Raw genomic sequence first — 16284 nt, 5'->3', positions numbered from 1 at the left:
CTTGCCTTGCTTCAGGGGACAAAAAGACTGAGTAAGTCTCCCCCCCCCCCATAATCTTGCTTTTTTAAAAAAACTGAGATAATGCAGTATTTAAAATAATCACAGCATTAATTCCGCCACTAGATGGTGCTGTTTCATTGAACTTTATGGAGCATTGCGTAGAGTGGAAGTTTCCAATTAAATCTTGTGGTTGCCATTGGTCGCTGTCTAAAGCTGCCTGTAGTAAACACGGAAAGACATGAGGGGGAGAAGCCTGGTAAGGGTGCAGTTTTTTTCCTTCCTTCCGAATGAGTCTTATAGCACCTGAAAGATGTACCAATTTATTAAGATGCCTTTGAATAATGTGCTGCTTTTAATAATATATTAGTTTCAAATGTTTTAATCAGTTATATGTATTTTATGGTGTTTGCATTTTTGTTGTACCCCGCCTCGATCCATATGGAGAGGCGGGTAACAAATTATTATTATTATTATTATTATTATTATTATTATTATTATTATTGTGGACCAAGCTTTCATGGGACTAGAGTGTACTTCTTCAAAAAACACAGAGAGATTCCTAACTATCGCCATTAGCTCCCATTGATGATACACCAAGTGATCATCCTGGGCTATTAACCAGCAATCTGGCTAACAGTAGATTTGCATTCCACGGTGCCACGTGCTTGAGGAGGCTTGCCACAAAACTGTAACAAGAAAAAGAGGGGAGAGATGACTCAGGATGCCGTGGACAACTTTATTGTGAACAAGCCCAATGTATTTCGGCCTCTTGCTTTCCGTTCGGGCCATCTTCAGGGGGTTGTAACAACGCCTGCAGAAATGATTTACAACAGGTTGTCTTAGAATCATAGAATCATAGAATAGCAGAGTTGGAAGGGGCCTACAAGGCCATCGAGTCCAACCCCCTGCTCAATGCAGGAATCCACCCTAAAGCATCCCTGACAGATGGCTGTCCAGCTGCCTCTTGAAGGCCTCTAGTGTGGGAGAGCCCACAACCTCCCTAGGTAGCTGATTCCACCGTCGCACTGCTCTAACAGTCAGGAAGTTTTTCCTGATGTCCAGCCGGAATCTGGCTTCCTTTAACTTGAGCCCGTTATTCCGTGTCCTGCACTCTGGGAGGATCGAGAAGAGATCCTGGCTCTCCTCTGTGTGACAACCTCTTGTGTCTATACACTGGTGAGATGTTTCTCCCCGTTTCTTGTTCATCTTGGATGCTTGGCCGCCTTGCCCCCACGTTTCTTCCTAATAAAACTGTAAGACAGCAGCATCCTAAAAAGCTACGAATGCCAAGCTACGAATATGGAGCCTAAAGCTAAATACAAAGAGGTGAGTGGGTGGGTGGGCTCATAGGGGAGTGGCATTCTCTCTCTACGGTATGTTGGTGCCAGAGCAGGGATGACTTTAAAGCCCCACACGTAGAGATGTAAAATTTCCGGAAATTTTGAAGCCATGGGGGAAAAAAACGTTTTTTTTCCAGGGGGTGGGGGGTTTCAGAAAAAATGATTTTTTTTTGAAAAATTGAAATAATAATAATAATAATAATAATAATAATAATAATAATAATAATAAATTTATTTATTTATTTCTTACCCGCCTCTCCCTTTGGATCGAGGCGGGGAACATTAGAACAAGAATCAATACATCTTAAAAAATTCTTGATTTAACATTGATCTGGATAGGCCTGCTGGAAAAGGCTAGTCTTTAAAGCTGCCTTAAAATCACACAGAGAGTTAATTTTACGAATCACCACCGGCAGGCCATTCCACAATCTGGGGGCGACAGAAGAAAAGGTCCTCTGGGAAACTGATGTCAGCCTAGTTTTAGCTGACTGAAGCAAGTTCACCCCAGAGGACCTGAGTGTGCGGGGCGGACTGTATGGGAGAAGGCGATCCCGCAGGTAACTTGGACCCAAAACATTTAGGGCTTTAAAGGTAATGACCAACACTTTGTACTTCACCCAGAAACTAATTGGCAGCCAGTGGAGTGATTTTTATGTTGGGGTAATATGCTCACCCCTAGATGTACTGGTGACCAACCTGGCTGCCATATTTTGAACTAGTTGAAGTTTCCGAACTAGGTACAATGGTAGCCCTATGTAGAGCACATTGCAGAAGTCAAGCCTTGAGGTTACCAGCTCTTGCACGACCGTCTTTAGGTCTTCCGACTCTAGGAAGGGGCGCAGCAGCCGAAGCTGATAGTAGGCACTCCTGGCTGTCGCATCTATCTGGGCTGTCATTTGGAGCGACGGATCCAGGAGCACCCCCAAACTGCGAACACAGTCTTTAAGAGGGAGTGTAGCCCCATCCAGAACTGGTTGACACACCTCCAAACCTAGGTCAGAGCCCTTGACAGCAAGCACCTCTGTTTTGTCTGGATTCAGCTTCAGTTTGTTTTTCCTCATCCAGCCCATTACCGCCTCCAAGCATTAATTCAGAGGAGACACACTATCCTTAGCTGATGCTGTTATTGAAGGCATAGAGAAATATATTTGGGTGTCATCAGCATACTGATAGCACCCCGCCCCATGCCTCCAGATGATCTCTCCCAGCGGTTTCATGTAATAATGCAATATTAGCACTTTTTACAGATTTTACTTTAGTAACATAAAATGTAATTATGTCTAAATTGGTTTGGCATAAAATTATTATGTTTGGTATATTAAAAGTACAGTGTATTCAAACAATTATTACAAATTCAATTTACTTTTTTACTTTTTGGGGGTAACAAATTTGAGCTACAAGCTCCTGAACTGTTAGGAACACCTGAACTGTAGGGAACTTCTTTGGTTCTGCCAGTTTATGAGGAGCAGGCAAAAAATCAATTTAAAACAACAGAAGAAAGCACCAACATTAGTAACAAAGAAAATTATGTTTCTGCTAGTCCTCCAGTGTCAAGACATAAAGCCCCCATTCCCATAAAAAGAACTGAGAAAAAAGGGGGAACCAAGATTGTCGCCCTCAACCCCTTGTCCAGCCATGGCCTAACACACCTGTGTATGACCAACACAGAGAGATAAACACTAACACACCTGTGTATGACCAACAAGTGGTTACCTTTACTCATCTATTGTTTAAGGAATGACTACAAAAAGGCGAAGTAAATTGACCCAAAGTTTTATGGGAACCATAACCAAACTACTGCAGTCGTTTTTAAACTCACAATTAACCTCATCATGGCCACCATTCTGGATTTATTTTTTTTAAAAGGAAAATGAGTGCACGAGTGCTCCACCGAAATTGTGAGTTGTTTTAAAAACAAACAAACCTCGTGCTGCCCCCTGATGGGCACAGAGCTCCTGAGCAGCTCCGTGCCCCATGCTCAGTTCCTGGCTATTATTATTATTATTATTATTATTATTATTATTTATTTATTTATTTATTTATTTATTTATTTATTTATTTATATAGCACCATCAATGTACATGGTGCTGTACAGAGTAAAACAGTAAATAGCAAGACCCTGCCGCATAGGCTTACAATCTAATAAAATCATAGTAAAACAATAAGGAGGGGAAGAGAATGCAAACAGGTACAGGGTAGGGTAAACAGGCACAGGGTAGGGTAAAACTAACAGTATAAAGTCCGCACAAAATCAAGTTTTAAAAGCTTTAGGAAAAAGAAAAGTTTTTAGTTGAGCTTTAAAAGCTGCGATTGAACTTGGTTCTCAAATGTTCTGGAAGAGCGTTCCAGGCGTAAGGGGCAGCAGAAGAAAATGGACGAAGCCGAGCAAGGGAAGTAGAGGCCCTAGGGCAGGCGAGAAACATGGCATCAGAGGAGCAAAGAGCACGAGCGGGGCAATAGTGTGAGATGAGAGAGGAGAGATAGGAAGGAGCTAGACCGTGAAAAGCTTTGAAGGTTAACAGGAGAAGTTTATATTGGATTCTGAAGTGAATTGGAAGCCAATGAAGAGATTTCAGAAGCGGAGTAACATGGTCAGAGCGGCGAGCCAAGAAGATGATCTTTGCGGCAGAGTGGTGAACAGAAACCAACGGACTGATGTGAGAAGAAGGAAGGCCAGAGAGAAGAAGGTTGCAGTAGTCCAACCGTGAAATAACCAGTGCATGAACAAGCGTCTTGGCAGAAGAGACAGACAAAAATGATCGAATCCTGGCAATATTATACAGGAAGAAACGACAGGATTTAGCTACTGCCTCAATATGAGGAATAAAGGAGAGTGAGGAGTCAAATATAAAGCCAAGGCTACGAGCTTCCTTGACCGGAGTAAGCGTAACATCATTGACAGTAAGAGAGAATGAGAGATGAGGAGAAGGTTTAGGAGGAAAAACAAGCAATTCAGTCTTTGCCATATTAAGTTTCAAACGACGATGAAGCAGCCAAGCTGAGATATCTGAAAAACATGCCGAGATACGATCGTGAACATCAGGAGAAAGTTCCGGAGATGACAGATATAGTTGTGTATCATCGGCGTACAGATGATATTGGAGGCCATGAGACTGAATAAGCTTGCCCAGGGGCAACATGTATAAGGAAAACAACAACGGGCCAAGCACCGAGCCTTGTGGAATTGCGTTATTCGCGAGGAGCCGGGGGGAAACGCCACACGTTCTGCGGAATGGGTAAGGTGATATTCTGGGGAAAGGGAGGAATCATTCCTCCCTGCTCCCGGGATGCCCTGTGCGTCATGTGGACGCACAGGGACGATCCCGGGATGATCCCTGGGATAAGCCCTCATGAATCTATGCCCTTAGTGGTTATCTCTGGGTTCTACCCTGGGAGGCAGAGGATGGAGTAGACGACAGTTGTAAAACATTTGGCCAGGTCTAAAAGTCCTTATAATATAGTATGGTCAGCATGCTTCCTATGGGCAGGTACCAACCCTTTTCTGTATAGTGCTAAACGATTCTGCTTAGTGTTATGCAGGGTTAGGGAATCTGTGGCCCTCCAGATGCTGTTGAACTCCAACTCCCATCAGCCTCAGCCAGCATGGGTAATAGCAAGGGATGATGGGAGTTGTAGTCCAACAGCAACTGGAGAACCACAAGACCCCCCACACCTGACTCAATGAGGTTATTACAAACTTGCTCAGTCAGAATCCTTAGAGGCCAAAAAATGTTCGTTGAAGCTCATTTTTGGTTAAAGCATCCTGATCTGCAATTTCTTTCACTTAATTGCAAAAAAAATAATAGTAAGGTTTAAGAGCAGTGCACAGCGATTTGCCTTAACGAAAGTCATTCTCCACGGGCTGTTTGTGATTGCTCTCCCCCATTTGTGCTCTAGGAATTTTTAGCTGCCATCACAATATTGGTTAGCAGTTGGAGGCTTTGAATCCATCCTTCTCAAAAGGAAGAAATGCAAAAGAAAAAGGGTATAAAAGATTACTTGGAGTTTTGAAATGGAAGATTAATAATAATAATAATAATAATAATAATAATAATAATAATAATAATAATAATTCTAACCCGCCTCTCCATTCTGATTGAGGCGGGGAACAACAGCAAGTATAAAATACATAAAATATTAATCAAAACACAGTATACATTATTAAAACTTCCTAAAAACATCCTAAAAGCATCCTAAAATTCCACTGGATAGACTTGCTGGAAGAGATCAGTCTTTAGATATAGAGTGTTGAGAAGTATGTCAGTGAGAATAAAAGAGAATTACTTTAAAATTTTGTGGAGGTGGTACCTAACCCCGATTAGATCGAATAAGATAAATGATCAGCATTCAGCAAATTGTTGGAGAGGTTGTGGGGAAAAAGGAACGTATTTACATATGTGGTGGGAATGCAAATATGTACAAAGATTATGGAAGATGGTGTTTTCAAAAATTGAAGAAATAGTGGGAATGAAAATAGAACAAACACCAAAGATTACATTACTGTCACTATTTGAAGATATAAAATGTGGAAAAGAAACTAAAGAGTTGATATCGAGTTTGCTGACTGCAGCACGATTGATGGTAGCTAGGAACTGGAAGATTCAAGGGGAATACTCTATTGAAGAATGGTATAAAGAAGTATGGGATATAGCTATTAATGATATACTGACTTGTAATATTAAGTGGAGAAAAGGTATAACTAAAATAAATGAGTTTGAAGGAATCTGGAAACAGTTCCTAATATTTGTGTTTACTAAGGGAAGTGGGAAACCGCCAGCAGAAGAAACGATAAGATTTTGGAATCAGGAATAGATCCCGAGGTGGGGAGAGCACTATTATGTCAAGAATGATTATGTTATGGTATAATATTTTATAGTTAATATCTATTCAATACATATGTACTCAACATTTCTTCAACATGTATGTAGTATGTAATAGTTGTTTTGATGTTTTCTTTTATTGTAATGTTGTATGTTTAATCAATGTGGAAAAGCAATAAAAATATTGATAAAAAAAAAAAAGATATAGAGGAAACCAGCTGTCCGCAGGTTATCTTTGGAGTCAGATGTAACACATCGTCCCAAAAAGTGCAGAGGGGTATAACCAGGTATATAACCTCAGTCCCCTCCCTGAGATGCTTCATGTGTTAGCACCTCTTTAGCTGGCATGCAGCAGCAGTAAGAGGAAGTTTTGAAAGAGCGCTGGAGCTCCAGCCAGGAGGAGTGGGTTCCCTTGGTTACAGCAATGAGTGAGTGATGTGAATGGCTGCTGAGAAGCATTAACTTCAGTACTGCATCTCTGCTTTCCCAGTTGAGGGGGAAAGACGCAAATAAACTCTCCTGACGGTGCTAGGAATGTATTATATTATGCCATTTCAACAGGCTGTACTGAGGGAGATGAAAAGGGGAAGTAGGGGAACATGGGTGGGAGGGTGCTGTTGCACCATGTCCTGCTTGTGGGTCGCTGGTTGACAGCTGGTTGTGAAAAGAGAGTAAAACTCTGGTGTTCGGTGAAGAAAATAAATGGTTTTAATAGTTTTCTTTCAAAAATAATCCAACGATTAAAACAAAAGTAAAAAAATCGTGTATTGAGAGCTCTCAATACACGATTTTTACTATTGTTTTAATTGTTGGATTTTTTTTTTCAGCGTTTTTAATTTTTCCAACAACATCTAAACAAACATCACACATCATACAAACATAATACATAATACATACCAACAAAAATACAAATAACAACTACAATTACACTAAAAAACATTTAGGGGTGAGGTTAGAATATATATATTCTTCTTTCGCCCTCTTCATGCCAGAAATGCCCCTTAATTTCTCAATTACCCTTCAACCTAATTTACATACATTAGATTGATAAAATTGTTCCCTTTCCCCCTGATTTAAAATCCACAAACAAATACATAATTTTTCTCTGTCTCTTTCAAATATTCTGTCAAAGGTTTCCATTCCAATCGTTGGATTATTTCTGGAAAAAAACCCTATTAAAATCATTTATTTTCTTCATTGAACACCAGAGTTTTACTTTCTTTTCAGTACCAGTATTTTGGTCCTGTCACCCCCCCCGTCCCCCCCCCCCCGGTCTCCTGTCAGCTGGTTGGCCACTGTGTGAACAGAGTGCTGGACTAGATGGACCCTTGGTCTGATCCAGCAGGGCTCTTCTCAGGTTCTTAGGGCTGTCCCATCAGCCCTGCTGAAGACCACCTTCATGAAAGCTCCTCCTCCCTCAACTTTCGCTACCGACTGGAACAGAGGCAGATGAGAGAGGAAAAGGGTCCCTTCATACTTTTTTTTCCTCTTCCCTCCCAATTCCTTTTTCCTTATATGTAGTGCCTAGGGATGTGAAGGCCTGGAAAAGAACCAAAAAAATGAAGGAAAAAACACGTTTCCCCCCCCCAAAGCCTTTTTTGTTTAGTTTTTCCGAAAAATTGAAAACAAATGAAGAAAAATGGATTATAGAATGTTTTATTTTAGCATGATGAATAAAACGTTTAAGACAAGGTCTTATATATTTACTTCTCCAAATGATTTCTAAAAACTATGAACAGTATCAGACTATTTCAATCCCCTCCCCCCAAGATGGCTTCAAAATTTCTGGAAATTTTATATCTCTAATAGTGCCTGCTTAGATTGTATATCTGCGGGCCAGGGCCATCTGGTTTAACTGATTGTTTGCAAACCACTCTGAGGGCCTTTTTGGCTGAGGAGCTGGATTAAAAATACTATAAGCTAAAAGCTTGGAGGCACATTTAAATACTCTGCTTTTTGTTTCTTTTTAATAAATGCATCTAGTGCAGCCTTCTCCAACGTGGGCCCCTCCAGATTTTTGGACTACAACTCACATCATCCCCAACCACTGGCCATGCTGGCTGGGGATAATGGGAGTTAGTGTCCAAAACAACCCACATTGGGGATGGCTTGATCTAGGGAGATTTACAGCTTCTTCTCAGTTAGGTTTCCCCCTGCCTGGCATTTCAGCCTCCCCTTTCCAGTTCAAATATTTGCACTTCTCTGGTTGTTATCGGCTCTGCTCCTGGATTGATTTTCCCAACGTTCTTGGGAAGGGTTTGTTCTTTGCTCCACCACCACAACTGCTTAGGAGGTATCAGCAGGCGATGTCGAAGTGTTTATGCCCTTTGACAAGGCCCAATGGGAGTCTGTTGGTTTGATTTTTAGAGCGGAAGAATTTCTTTGCCTGCTCGCCTGGAGTTGATTCTTACTCGCCGCAGCAGACTAGGCGAGGGAGAATGTATAAGCCTGATTTTTAGTTGCGCATCTTATAGCTTAATTGCCTTGCTTGTTAGCTTGTGCTTTTCTCCCCTGGCTCTTTCTTGTCTGACCCTGGTTGCATATTGTTGGGGAATGCTCACAGTGCCAAGCTGGTTGAAACAAAACCAAAATCGAGGCGCTCCGCTTCTAAAAGCATGGGAGGTGCGAAGCGACTGGGTGTTCTGAATTTCGTCGAGATCAAAGACATAATGAGAGCGCGCTCCGTGTCGGTGTATTTTTAGAACGTCACAAAAAAGACTCTGAATCTTTCATTCTCATTAACTCAGGAGTGTTCCGTCCTAATGGAATCTTGACAGCCCATGGGGACAAAGTGAGAGACGGTTATAATTGCTAGACTTGAGTCGTTAATTCGTACTTGACTCTCCGCCTTTTGTGAGCGGAAAGTGACTTTGCGGCAGACTCCGGCAACTTGAGCACTTTGCAAGTCTGCAGCAGGCGACGAGAGTTAAAGGGATCTTAATCTTGGCTGCCAACTTCCATTTATTTGCCTTCTGCATGAACTGGGAAATGCTAGCAAGCAATGTAGTGAGGAGCATTGGGGGTTTGGAGGTGTGGGGACACAAACAAGGAGGGATTTCGTCAGGGCCAGGCCAAGCCCCCAGGTAGCCATACCCAGTGTAGACCTGTGGAAGGTGTCATGTGTTGGGAGTTGCCAGGACTAGACCTGACAAAGTTTGGCTGTTTGGAACAACATTCTCAGGTTCTGGACTGGCCCTGCCCACCCAAGCCAGCCATTGGTCCCACCTGGACAGGAAGAGCTTTCTGTTCAAACTGGGACATCCCTTGAAGAAGATCTTCCAACCAAACACACCAAGATCTGGTGTGTTTCTGTGCATTTTTTGGTTCTGATCTTCTGCTGGCTCAGTCTTTCAGCCCTGGCTCATCTTGTGATGGCTGCCTGCAGCTCTGCCTTGACCATCAGAATCCCTGAGGATAGTGGCCGGAGCGAGAGATGCTAGAGACCAAAATGCAGGAGGCTGATGGTACAAATGTTACACAGCCCTGTGACCACAGCCTGGCCCAGCTTGGTGCCTGTAGGGGTGGGTGGGTGAGGGTAGGGTGTTGGACTGCAACTCTTATCATGCCCAGCCAGCATGGCCCTTGGGAGCATGGCTGATGGGAGTTGTAGTTGGTTTAGACAGATGGGAGTTGTAGTCCAACACATCTGGAAAGCCACCAGATTGGGGAAGGCTGCTGTGTGACCTGGGAGATCTCTGGATTCTGGGCTATCCTGCTTCAGGAAGCCCTTTTATGCTGTTTCCTGTCTAGGAGGACCCAATGATCATCCTGGATGGACAGAGCCAGTCCAGGTCCTGAAGATGTTTCACTGAGAGTTACTCTACAAAATTCTGTTGTCTTCTGAAGGCTTTCTGCTTCCGCGCTCTTTCTGGGATTGCAATCGGCTACATTTCATTGGCAGCCACTTAGTTTGGATTGAATACTTCCCCTCTCTGCCTGCTCCGCTCACTTCCATTGAGACAGGGCCATCTAGTGGCAGAATTATTGTGCAACGCCAGAGTTACACACTGGGGGAATCCCGCTTTTTTCGGATATTACCACATTATATGTGGTTCTTTTAATCATGGGATTTCCAGAGTCATTGACGGCATTATGCAACGGACCCACAAATTCCATGAGCGGCCATTCATGAGCGTGCAATAAATTGCTTGTTCAGGGGAACTCTGAGAGAGCCGCCTTCTACCATTTACTGGTGAAGTTCAGCAGAGAGCTGTACACAGATTTGTAGATGCTGACAGCAAGATTATGAGCTCCTCCATGGGGTGGGTGGGAGGAATGCCTTCCATGTAAAAGGGATAGGGTTTTTGTTGTTTTTGTTTTTGCAGGAGTACACATCTTGAGGGAATCCAGGGGCTGCTGAAATTCTATCGGGGGCTGCATTTCTGGCATACTTGCTGCTAACTTTTTATTATTTTCCTTTTTCTTCTTCATTTAGACCTGGCATCCCCCCCCCCCCCCCCCATGGCCTCCGACTCCCAATGGCATTGCTGCCAGGGAATTATGAGCTGGCTGTGCAAATCTCGGGCCTCGGATTCAGAACTCCGAATCACAGAGGCCATTTTGTGACTGATCTGCCATTTCCTTCCACATCCCTAGGCCCCCACATAGCCTACAGTTCCCAGCATGCAGTGCCTGGGAGTGCTGTACTTACCAGGACCCAGGAGCAGAGGCTATACATGTCCTTGTCTCTGCCATTGCCGGCTTCTCCACAAGGAAGCCATCGACCTTGGACTTCTGAATCTGAGGCCCGAGGCTTGTACAGCCCTAATTATGAGAGCTGTGGCAACACATCTGGAGGGTGCCAGGTTAGAAGACGCTGATTTAGGCCCAATTTATTATCTTTAACCCACCAGCCCCCCCACAGCCCCTCATGTTTGGGGAAATTCCGTACAACTTTGTTGGCTTGCATGCTCTGTCCGGCACGAAAGCCAGTCTGTGGGCTGCTTTGAATACCAGTCAGTGTCTGGGGAGAATGATTTCTGGTATTAGATTTGCAGATTTTAACCCAAATCCTACATCCACCGTTGCAAAACCCTCTCTACTTGAGGGCGTGGAGTAGGGGGAGATGGAAATAAACCTATTGCGTTTTCTGCTCTTGATCCTTTTTTTAAACACCGTTGGGGGTGTATTTTCCATCGAGCTGTTGCAGCAAACCGCTGACTCATCGTTTTGTCCTTGGATGACTCCCCTGAATTCTTGCCCGTTAGTTCTGGAGGCGGAGGGAGAACAGTGGGGTGTCACGGTGCAAAAGAGCCAGGTACAGAGCTGCTGTATCTGAGCGGTGCATCCTGAACCGAGCTAGGCGCTAGTCATTTCGGGATTGCTGCCTGGGGCTTTCTCCGCAGTGTGCAAAATAATTGCATTGCACCAGCTGGGCTCAGTATCAGAATCAATATGCCTATATACACCAGTTGCTGGGGAACATGGGTGGGAGGGTGCTGTTGCACCGTGTCCTGCTTGTGGGTCGGCAGCTGGTTGGCCCCTGTGTGAACAGAGTGCTGGATTAGATGGACCCTCGGTCTGATCCAGCAGGGCTCGTCTTACGACCTTGTGTTCTTATGAGCTGTGTACCACATGCTAAAAAAATATTACAGTTCTGCACCCAGAAAGGCTGAATTCTGTGAGCTGTATTTATTTATTTGCAATGTTATATACTGCTCCCCATTCAGAAATCTGGAGCTGTAGACCAATAAAATGAGAATAAAAACATAATAAAAACATCACTAAGCTGTATTTTGTTTTCATGTCATTTTTTATCTGTCCTTTGCATGTTTTGGTGTTGATTTTGCTGATCTGCCACCGTAATAAATTTGATTTGATTTGATTTGAATAAAAACACATTTTTAGAAGAAACAGACTGCAAAATAAACCACGGCTGGTCATTAAGGGAAGACTTCCTGGAACAACAGTGTTTTCAGGAGGCGCTGGAAGGAATACTAAGTTGGCGCCTGCCTGACCTTCAGAGGCAGGGAATTTCATAGGAGGGGGGCCACCACACGGAAGGCTCTTCCTCTGGTGGACTCTAATCAGACGATAGGTCTATGTGGAACCACCAGGAGCATGCCCTCAGATGACCTCGGTGACTGGGCAACTTGATAGGAAGTATACATGATGTAAGTTACATGATGTGGGTTAAGCAAATCATAGAATCATAGATTAGTGGAGTTTGAAGGGGCCTAGAAGGCCATCGAGTCCAACCCCCAGCTCAATGCAGGAATCCACCTTACAGCATACCTGACAGATGGCTGTCCAGCTGCCTCTTGAATGCCTCTAGTGTAGGAGAGCCCGCAACCTCCTTAGGCAACTGGTTCCACTGTCGTGCTGCTCTAACAGACAGGAAGTTTTTCCTGACATCCAGCTGCAATCTGGCTTCCTGTAACTTGATCCCATTATTCCGTGTCCTGCACTCTGGGATGATCGAGAAGAGATCCTGGCCCTCCTCTGTGGGACAACCTTTCAAGTATTTGAAGAGTGCTCTCATGTCTCCCCTCAGTCTTCTCTTCTCCAGGCTCAACATTCCCAGTTCTTTCAGGCTCTCTTCATAGGGCTTTGTTTCCAGACCCCTGATCATCCTGGTTGCCCTCCTCTGAACCCGCTCCAGTTTGTCTGCGTCCTTCTTGGATTGTGGAGTTGCATATTTTATTTTGGTATTCGGGCCTAGCTTGTCTCTCTTCCCACTGTTATATCTCTTTCGACCTGGGCCAAAGCTTCTTGGACTCCTTGTGTCTCCCGAGAGTGCGGATGGGCCTTTGGCCCAGCCAGGTTCTCATGAAGGTCCTGGATGTATGGATCAATGCTGCTGTCCGGCTGCTGCAACTTGCACCGCTGTGGATTGGCCCTTCCTTGAGCTCCAACACCCGTGCAGGAGATCACAGCAGTTGTGCAACCGCCCCTTCGCGGTTGAGACAGCAGGTCATACAACGGGTGCCTCCATGGGATCCCAGCCAGGTCGCAAGCCTGCCCGCTACACTCTGGGAAACCTTTGCACACGGGCCAAGGAGCATATCAGCCAGGTCTGTGTTGCACTCTTAACAGTGTGCGTTTGGGCACTTGCGCACGATCGCACACACTCAGAGGTGTCATTTGACAGCTCAACAGGTTGTAAACAGAACAGATGGACTAATGTGCCCCAACAGTTCAGCAGGAAAGAGGGAAGCAACTGAGGTGTTGATTAAAAATTGCTGCCTGTCATGAAAATTAGTTCCTTTGCCAGGGAATTAGAAGAGGGAACATGCTGTGCCTACCAGTCATCGTCTTCCCTAAACAGCAGGGTTGGATTTTGAGGGACAAGGAAGAATCTTACCCTTGGTTCTAGGAGGAAGGAAGCAGCGGTTGAATTATATCTTTCTGCAGCTGGGAGCTGCAACAAAATGTTGCAGTGTGGAGTGCTCCATTTTCAGGGTCCCGTTCACTCCATTCTGTTCCCTCTCCCAAATGGGTTTCCTGCCCTGCCCTGACCCACAGTAGCTACCCAGCATTCCATGGCTGCTCATTGCTTTGTGGTTTTTTTTTGGGGGGGGGGGAATTTAAGAATTTAAATTCCCCACCAACTTTGGATTCCTTTCGGCGCCTCCTAAAAACGTCATTGTTCCAGGAAGCCTTTGCTTAACGACCAGCCATGGTTCACTTTTCAATTTGCTTCTTTTAAAAATCTATTTTAAGGTGTTTTATTCTGTTTTTATTGTATTTTATCTTGTATACTGCTCTGAAATTTTGAATGGGGAGCGGTATAAAAATATTGGAAATAAAATAAATAAATAATAATATGTTTTAATCAGTTTTATGTCTTTTATAATATTTTTGTATTCTGTGTTGCTGCCCGGCGCAATCCAGAGGGAGAGGCGGTTAAGAATTATTATTATTATTATTATTATTATTATTATTATTATTATTAGAACGCCTTTTCCATTAGGGTCCCTCGCTTTACCACACCCATGACTCTAGGAAGATTATGTCATTTTAATTTCATGTATAGCTGCAGGCATAGGAAGGGCCAGCCGTAAGACCCAGCTGAATAGGGCCTCACCGTTGTCATTTTGCTTCTCTTTCCACATCCAGGATTCCATGTCATCCCCACCATTTCCAACATCGTCCCCGAAAGCTGCTTACTCATCGTCGTGGGACTGCTGGTCGGGGGGCTGATCAAGGCCGTGGGGGAGGACCCTCCCATCTTAAACTCGGACATTTTCTTCCTCTTCCTCCTTCCGCCCATCATCCTGGACGCCGGTTACTTCCTGCCCTTGCGCCAGTTCACGGAAAACTTGGGCACCATCCTGATCTTCGCGGTCGTGGGGACGCTGTGGAACGCTTTCTTCGTGGGCTCCTTGTTGTTTGGCGTGTGCCAGATCGGGGGCACCGGCTTGACCGACATCGGCCTCCTGGCCAACCTGCTTTTCGGCAGCATCATCTCGGCGGTAGACCCCGTAGCCGTGTTGGCGGTGTTCGAGGAGATCCACATCAATGAGCTCCTGCACATCCTGGTGTTTGGAGAGTCTTTGCTGAACGACGCCGTCACCGTGGTGAGTGGAAAGCGTTTCCGGCAACGCCGGCCCCACCACAAGAACAAGGTTCACACGGCACGGGAAGCCGTAACGTTTAGCTCAAAATGCCTAATCCAGTGGCTCTCAACCTTTTTTGCTCCATTCCCCCCTTTCGCCATTGCTCAGAATATATTTGCCCCCTTCCCAAGATAGTCTAACTCGAAAGGTGCATTCCAAATAATATGCATATAATATTGGAAATCTTTTATTTTTTTTTCTATATTAGTATATATACATTTATTTGGATTATTTTTATAGTAGAGTTTTACTATAAAACTATTTATAGTAAATAAATGTACTATTTAGCTCCCATGCTTTGCGTTGCCCCTTTAAATGGGAAGCTTGAAACTTCTAGGGTTGCAAGGGAGGGAGGGAAAAGAGAGCAAAGGCCTGGCTTTTGCAGACGACACAACACTTTTCTGGGACCTTTTTAATAACGTGTAGGAAGACAAATCTACAGGACATCATACTTTGCTGAATAGTGGTCCCAATTCCCCCCCTGGAACCCTAAAATTTCCCCCCCAAGGGGGAATTCCCCCCTTGTTGAGAACCCATGGCCTAAGCACCATGGCTTAGCGTGTCGTCTGAACAGGGTCAATATGGCTTAGCGTGTCGTGTGAACCATTCCTACCCCTGGTGGCTGCATAACCACATTTTAAACACGCTCACTAACCGTTTGCTGCAAAAGAGTTAGCGGCCTAACCGTGGCTTAGCGTGTCGTCTGAACAGGCCCGTTGCCTTCTTGGATCAGACTACGTAGTCCAGATTTCCGTCTCCAGAAGTGATCGTGATCATTTTGGTTGCCCTTTTCTGCGGTTCTACTGCAACTAGGCTGGAATGGAGAAGAACCAAACTGGGAATGAATTCTCTCTCAAGCCTAGGTTGTGCCATGGCGGGTGTCCTGTGCATTTTAATTTGGGCTCCCACGATATGCTTCCAGTCGCTAATGGGGGGAAAGATCCCTTGGGACGCATTTGAAAGGAGCAGTGAGCGGTTTGGGGCGAGAGCGAGAAAGCTTATTTTTAGCCACATTGTTTGATTCAAGGGCACAGAGGGGTGATGAATCAGCGCAAAGGCGTCATTAGGATACAACCCAAGTCATATACTGTAATTTCAGAGTGATGCAACCCTTCCTCTCCCCAAAATGAATTTCTGTCGTTCGTTCGTGATTCATAGTAGCTCGGGAGCTCCTTGGCCTTTTGACAGTTTGGAGCTGTGACTGGCTCTGTGGAGCAGCTGCGTTTCCATTTCCAAATGGCCACATGGCTGCCATCCGGGCATGTGGACGTAAGAACAGGCCTGCTGGGTAAGACCAATGGACGCCTCAGTCCAGTATCTTGTTCCCCACGGTGGACAACAGAACTACCAGGGCAGGGGGCATTGAACCGCTTTCTGCCTGAGGGCCAGATTCGATTTTGGAGAAGCTGCCGGAAGCTGCGTTCCAGTGATGGGTGGGGCGGAGCCCAAAAAGAGGCGGAGCCAAAATGCCAGCATGTTTTACCTTAAAACTTCCTCTTAATGGATGGGATTCTTAATGGGTGGGATATGAGTGGAACAGTGGCTAGCCTAAATCTGCCAAGCATA

At 44.7% G+C, this 16284-nt stretch overlaps 1 protein-coding gene across 1 annotated transcript in view; it reads left to right on the top strand.

Annotated features, from left to right (window-relative positions):
• SLC9A1 (solute carrier family 9 member A1) overlaps positions 1-16284 on the top strand; it is a 107382-nt gene that overhangs the window by 55213 nt on the left and 35885 nt on the right. Inside the window, exon 2 of the mRNA XM_063140465.1 lies at positions 14219-14679. Coding sequence (XP_062996535.1) covers positions 14219-14679 — 461 coding nt within the window. The remainder of the gene's footprint in view (positions 1-14218; positions 14680-16284) is intronic.

Source organism: Elgaria multicarinata, chromosome 13, assembly GCF_023053635.1.
Source record: "Elgaria multicarinata webbii isolate HBS135686 ecotype San Diego chromosome 13, rElgMul1.1.pri, whole genome shotgun sequence".
Classification (NCBI taxonomy): Eukaryota; Metazoa; Chordata; class Lepidosauria; order Squamata; family Anguidae; genus Elgaria; species Elgaria multicarinata.
The sequence above is the reverse complement of the archived record's forward strand: the minus strand, read 5'-3'. Positions and strand labels throughout refer to the sequence as shown.